The following is a 7,078-nucleotide window of genomic DNA, read 5'->3' as shown; positions in this document are numbered from 1 at the left end:
CAAACCTACGAAAACGATCTGTGATGGCAAAACAGGGTTGTTTGTTTAACTTTCCAGGACATGTTCTGTTCTGGATGCACTTATGTGACCTCCTGGGAAGTCAATAAGAACTATGTGCATCTACAAGCAGAATTTAGCTCCCTGATAACCAGAGATACATTTGGGCATGGTGCAATGTCATAATCTGCTGGTGGTACATTTCTGGTGGGAGCTAAAACTTTGGTCAAGAGTGTTAAAATGAACAGGCCTGATGCTCTCCTCTTTGAGGTCCTTGCTCTAAGGATTATGTATCCCCTTCTGGATGAGAACAGCTGTAATATCTCCTGTACCAGCAATTCAGAGTCGGGGTACAGTACAGTTTTGCGGGAAGGCTTGTAAATACATATGCCAAAATCTTGGTTGCCATGGATGTAGCTTAGTTCCCCTGACTTCATCAGAGTAATGTCAAATCATGTCAGCTCATAATCCAGCTTTATATATTTATGTCCAGTGGGTTTAATGGACAATTTAATGGCTGGTTCATTGAGATAATTCTCGCTTACAAAAGGTATCAGATGTGTGTTTTTGTGCTTCTCTTCTCTTCCTCTCCTAGGATCCATGGGAACAGTGTTCAGGTGCCTAGGAATTTGTCTCCTCCTGTTACCTATTCCCACATGTGCAAACATACTCCTTCAGTTATCACATTGCAGGTAATCGCTGTAGGGAGGATCATGATTTCAAGTAAGAGAATATGAAGCAGGATCAGATGAACTCCTTAAGCAACCACGATCCTAATCTTGTGTGTGTGTGTGTGTGTGTGTGTGTGTATCTCTCTCTTCAACAATAAAGACAAGACTCCACTCCCTTTACTATATATAGATATCAACAGAATTATTTAGAAAATGCATTTTTCTTAAAATAATCACTGAATCGCTAGCAACTACCTCTTCCACCAGTTAACAAAGAATGATGGATTTAAGTTCAGCCCAAAGTGTCTGACAGACACTGGTTCTATTTAAAACCTTTTCTGGACACAGTTATCAATTCCAACAGCTGTGTGAGGGAGGATGGGAGGAGCAAGGCATGATGAGACCTATGTAAAATCTATCAGTTTTTTTGCTGTTGCTGATAAAATCTCAAAGCAAAGAGGCTTAAGAACCAGTAAGCGCATGAATACAAGCAATACAAAAATAATCATTTTAACTTCCTTGGTGCTTTCATAATCCATGTAGTGAAACAGCTTCTTGTATATACTCACAAAGTCTGGAGATGCTTATTTAACATGTGTGAAGAAACAAAAAGGTGAAAAATTACTATGTCCTGAGCAGCACGCTTGATGCTTACCCACTGTAGAATTCTATCTATATAAAGCAGTGTAAAGAATTTGCTGCCAATCAGCATTTCAAACCTCTCTGAATAAATGCCTGTTAGACTAAAGGCAGTCATGTGAAGCTCTGATTAGTGGTAAACCTGGACGAAACTTTGCCTCAGACATCCTGAAGAATCCGTCTTTGGTTATTCATGTATTGATATATACAAGTGACAACAATGTGATTCAGATAAAAAAGGTAGAACAGCTATCCTCTGGTCACTCAAGTCTTGTATAAAATCAGCCTCTTTTTTCTGAGATACTTCCTGGTTTGTGGAGGAAACACCAATTGTGTGAAGACAGTTATATTAACTGACGTATCATCTCATTCCTCTTCAGTGGTGTTATGATCAGATTCAATCTTTTAGAGAGTTATAGGCTTTTGTGGTCCTGTTATTGACGAAATCTGTCTTCTTAAAGTCGGCCTTTGGAAAGAAAGAAATAAAAGCATTCATGATCTCCAGTGACAATTCTGCAAGGGAAGGAAAGGTTCACCTGTGTAAAAGCTAGGTCTCTAGCCACGTTAGGGGGGTAGGCAGGCTCATTTGCAGTCAACAAAAACAGAACAGCCATCTCGCTAGAGTGGTAGATAGGTGAGACAGCCACAGGTAGGTGAGATGAATCATTGTTAGTTGAAGATAGGTGAGATGAATCATTGTTTGGAGTTGCTTAAATCTCTCTACTGACTGTAGGGAGCCTACTCTTCTAGCTTAGCTCTGCCTCAGGATTGTATCAATATCTCATTTGATTAACTGATTTCTGTTGCTTGTTAGACTGACTTTGCAAAAATGACTAGACATTAAGGGGGCTGCAGTTTTCAATGCCCTACTTGATACCTCTAAGGGACCTGATTTACAGAGGAACAGCAAGTAATCAGAATTTCCTATTATATGCACACCCAAAGTAACATTGACTTCAGAAAACTCATGCCATCAGGGTTATTGCAGTACAGTAAAGTCAAGAATGTAGCTGCAAAAAAACAGAGACAATTAAATCTAGTTAAAGGTTATTTGGTTACAGCACTCTTACTCCTGAATACAGATTTCTGTTTTTTGGGCAGTATACTGCTGAGTATGATGCAAGACTGTTAAAGGTACTACTCTAAGTAACTTCTCTTGGGCAAATTTCAACAAAAAGATCTGTAGTTCTTACTCATTTTTAAATCTGGTAGCCTGCAGATGCATTGTTCCTTTTCTAAGAAACAAGCTAGCTAATAAATTTTAAAGGCTAGAGTTTGAAAAATGGAATAGTTTTAGTTTATAGGGAATTTTAGATGATAGAAGTTCTAAGCAGCAGGAAAATATGGAATGAAAATAGTTTAAAATGCAGAGTTCCACCAGCATTAAACAGGTTGAAGTCATCCGAGTTGTGGGTTCAAAAAGCAGTCAAAGAGCCTTGAAAGGAAAGAAACAATCTAGTTTGTTGGCCAATTTATGCTGGTCATTATTTGTTTGATTTTGACTCTGGCAGTTAACATTTGCCAACACCCTTCCCTGGCTCTACCTTTTTGTTTGTCTATAACTAACGCCTGGCCTTAAAGACCATACAAACAACAAGGAGAACAAAACTGCTCTGATTTTAAAGCAAGAAGCTGCCTCGCCCTTCCTTTGCTTTTGCTGGCACCTTCTTCCCCTTGCGCCAGGTTGGTTCAGTCAGTGGAGGACGGACACCTACTGTGCATCACTTCTCACTATCTGACAGTTCTGGCAGGCAACATCTGTTTTTTTCACAAACTTTGCCAGTGCATATAAAAGAGAGAGAGAATAGGAGCACTGATGAGCAGGAATTAAGTGCATGCATTATTTGTGCAGGAATACGCACAAGTAATAGAAACACCGGTTTGGAGGCCGCTTAAACTCCTATCATGGGTTGGCTCCTAACAATGCAGAAATGCTGTGTCTCAGAGGACAAAGGAAAGGGTTCTCGGATTGAAAGGACAGATTAAATGTCTTTGCAACAACCCACATCTTACCTTTTTGTAAGCACTATGGAGATCAGTATGTGACCACAAGGAGTAGAGGAGGAGGGAAGCAGCCCTGCTAGCTTTGCTGAACTTGTTACTGCAATTTTATAAAAATGAAATGTTTAAAATCCCACTTCACAATCACAGTGCATATGCAGACTTCATCAAATGTAACCTCTTAGCATTCATTCTGTCTGTTCCCTCCTAGATGCTGTTTTATTGCTCTTCAGGTATCCAAGCACATTTCACACTGTCCTGACTATCACACCTAATGCAAGAAACATAACTTCCTGATTTACTTATTTTCAAAAATTAGAGAGAAATGAAGTACTCTGTAGCCTTCATTTTCAACAGCTGTTCATATTCAGTTGAGTAAAATATACCTCAGCATAACAAGCATTCAGAAGCATCTTTCCAGCAGGTATAATCTCTGTTTAGCTATGTAGGGTTTATACTATTCAGGGCCTCGTTAGGCCTCCTTTAATGAGATGAATTTCCTCTTTAAGAAGGCTCTTTCATTTTGTAAAAGAGAGGAAGGCAAACAGAATAATTATTCATATTCAAAAAGCATTAAGTATTCTCTTTCATTAAATATTGGTTGCATTTGATTAAATATTAAAGGACGATTAAAGAAGATTCAAAATGATCTAAAATGCCACTTTATAAATAGTTTTTAAGTATAGTTCTATCAATTCTATAAAACACATCCTTGCACTTTATTGTTGGAGGTTATCACGGCTGTATTATGAAGAACAGGAAATACAGAAACTTTCTTGGGGTAGATATGATCTGCTGATCAGCCACTCTATAAGTTTATAGATAATATAGTGCTGTCATCCTCTGAGGAGCTATTTAAAATGCTGTAACATGGCCAATTTACCTGTGGATGGAACAGTTGTTGTAAGAGATTTTTCTGTATGAGTAATTCTTTTCACGGCACAATTACTTAAGCTGTCTACTCCTTTAAGATACAGTGTCCCCCTCTCCCCCAAGTGGCAGATGTTGCAGTTTCCTTTTTTCCCTAGGGAAAGAAGGGGGAGGGAAAGACTTCTCACACATCTTACCTGTCATTCATGCTGATAGTAATAATCTTTGGTAGGCCACCAGTGTTCAGGAGAAGCCGTGCATTGTGGGAGCTGCTCTGTGTCAAATTGTACAAGGTGTAGCAGATGGAAACTGTGGTTTCATAAACAATATCAGACTCTGGGACAGAATCAGGAAGTATCGAGACCAAATCAGGCAAAACTTCTCTAGCTAGAAGTAAAAAGAGAGACAAACAATTCCATTACTAACAGGTGCATTTTTATTTGAGTACCTACAAGAGCTTAGTCCTGCCGTTATCTTTTTTTCTTTCCATTGGTAAACCAAGTAAGGTAATTTTCAGAAAATCCACATTTGACAGTATCTTGAAAATGTCATTTCAGAACAAATGTTATTTTTTTTAGGTAAAACAGAAAATTTTGTGTTTTTTTCAATCATTTTATTTGTAGAAATGTTTTAAATTAAATTTGTCTCAATTTGATATCAAAGGTTCATTTTGCTTTATGAATAGAGACATTTTTGTCCAGGAAACATTTTACTCTTTCAAATGTTTGGTGAAAATAAACCTTTGGCCAAAATTACTTGGAGAATTTGACCTGAATCCACACATTTTTAGTCAACCAAAACCAACTCATTTTCATAGATAAAGAGTTTACCAGAAAAATTTCCTCAAGTTTTCTCTGCCATGGGTAAAGCAAGAAGAACATTGGGAAGGTACAAGATGAAGAACCTTTCTCAGAGCTTCAAGCTTTTCTTTCTTTCCCACATTCTTTTATAGATTATTTTTCCTGATGAAATGCTTACTTCTTCCTCTCAGGTCAATTCCTACTCTTTCTGTGGGATTCACCACTTGTAATTTTTGACACCACATGGATTATGTCTTTGAAATCAGGCCAGTGACATATTACAATATTTTTATCAATGGGGAATGTTTTCTAAGGATTAAACAGTGCCCAGGAGACAATTCGGTAGAATTCTGCAAGTTAATCTGCCACATGAAGCAGCTGTTTGCCTGTAATTTCCCTTACTCCCTTCTGCAGGAACATAGAAAAGGACAACAAATGAAGTGAATTTACTTTGTCGTATCAGTAGGAAAAATATTCAAATATATTTTAAATTGAAATAAAAATACTCAGAATAGAAATGGCTTCCAATGTGAAACTAATTAAAACATTTTAGAAATAAGGTCCTCCAAAAAGACTAAACTATTTTCTCTATAGCATGTTCTAGCTTCCTTTCTCAAAAAACTCATGCAGGCCAACTGTGAAAGATGCAAGCTTCCAAAACTTTGTATTTAAAAAAAGAAAACACAACGTTTGCTAGAAAAACTACAGATGTTCTATGATTTCTCCCAAAGGATTACATAGCTATGGCAGCAGAGAACTCAGCACTCCCCTTCCTTTACCCTGTTTTAAGCAGAAGAAAAATATTCTTCTCCAAATCTGTGTATATTTTACTTTCATTAAGTATTTTTTGAAGTAACATCAATGGAAGTATCTGATAAGGCACGCACAATCTAGGGAAAACTCTTACTTTCAACCTTATATAAGGACTGCATATATCTGACCTAAAAATCTACTAAATCCATATAACAAGGTTTTTGCTTGTTTCTTTTTTGAAGAAGGAAAGCTTAAGGTGAAGAGAGCAGCAAAAGAAAGGCCGAGAGTCAATGTTAGCCTTTGCTTACCTATATCACTTTGCAGAGAGGTGTTGCGAGATAAGTTCCTGAGCAATGAGACCGCTGTTTTCCTTACCGTTGGGTTGCTTACATGCAGCATATTTCGAATGTTTGGAAGGCCATTTGCCTTCCGAACTACAGTCTGAGCCACCGCAAATGGCATCTGTTATAAGGCATACAACAATGATGTGTCTTTACCATGAATGTATAGACTCATAAATAACTGCAGTAGGTTCTCTACATCATTTTAAAGAATGTTTAAAATAGTTTTAATCCAGAGCTACATGTAAGTTGCAACAGGAAAGTAAGGTGATGTAAAGGAAACATCAAGTCCCCTTTCTCCCACATGCTCTTTGGCCAGTTCCTCAGCCAAAACATGACAGAGGTCATCAGTTTCTCCACCGTGAAATTGATCCATCATGGTGCCAAAGTGTTTCTCTCCCCATGGGACTTACCGGGAATGATTATGTTCCACAAAACCACTTTTTCATTCCTCTACCATTTACTCATCCCTCCACTGTGCAATGAATTAGGAAACTACACACATATCACAGAATCACAGAGTGATTGAGGTTGGAAGGGACCTCTGGAGATCATCTAGTCCAACCCCCCTGCTCAAGCAGGGTCACCTAGAGCACATTGCACAGGATTGCATCCAGGTGGGTTTTGAATATCTCCAGAGAAGGAGACTCCACTACCTCTCTGGGCAACCTGTTCCAGTGCTCTGTCACCCTCACAGTGAAAAAGTATTTCCTCATGTTCAGATGGAACTGTCTGTGTTTCAGTTTGTGCCCATTGCCTCTTGTCCTGTTGCTGGGTACCACTGAAAATAGTCTGGCTCCATCCTCTTGACACCCTCCCTTTAGATATTTGTATACATTGATAAGATCCCCTCTCAGTCTTCTCTTCTCTAGGCTAAACAGGCCCAGCTCTCTCAGCCTTTCCTCATAAGAGAGATGTTCCAGTCCCCTAATCATCTTTGTAGCCCTTTGCTGGACTTGCTCCAGTAGTGCCACATCCCTCTTGTACTGGGGAGCCCAGAACTGGA

At 38.6% G+C, this 7,078-nt stretch overlaps 1 protein-coding gene across 1 annotated transcript in view; it reads right to left on the bottom strand.

Moving 5' to 3' along the window:
• Positions 1 to 1,704: 1,704 nt before the first annotated feature.
• Positions 1,705 to 7,078, bottom strand: part of PKP2 (plakophilin 2) — a 43,647-nt gene continuing 38,273 nt past the window's right edge. The window contains exons 10-13 of the mRNA XM_026084491.1: positions 6,040 to 6,193; positions 4,376 to 4,565; positions 3,321 to 3,408; positions 1,705 to 1,773 (exon numbers count right to left, since the gene is read on the bottom strand). Coding sequence (XP_025940276.1) covers positions 1,705 to 1,773; positions 3,321 to 3,408; positions 4,376 to 4,565; positions 6,040 to 6,193 — 501 coding nt within the window. The remainder of the gene's footprint in view (positions 1,774 to 3,320; positions 3,409 to 4,375; positions 4,566 to 6,039; positions 6,194 to 7,078) is intronic.

The sequence above is a fragment of the Apteryx rowi genome, unplaced genomic scaffold, assembly GCF_003343035.1.
Source record: "Apteryx rowi isolate R43461 unplaced genomic scaffold, aptRow1 scaffold_642, whole genome shotgun sequence".
Lineage (NCBI taxonomy): Eukaryota > Metazoa > Chordata > Aves > Apterygiformes > Apterygidae > Apteryx > Apteryx rowi.
Note: the sequence above shows the minus strand (reverse complement) of the source record. Positions and strands in the feature narration are given on the sequence as shown.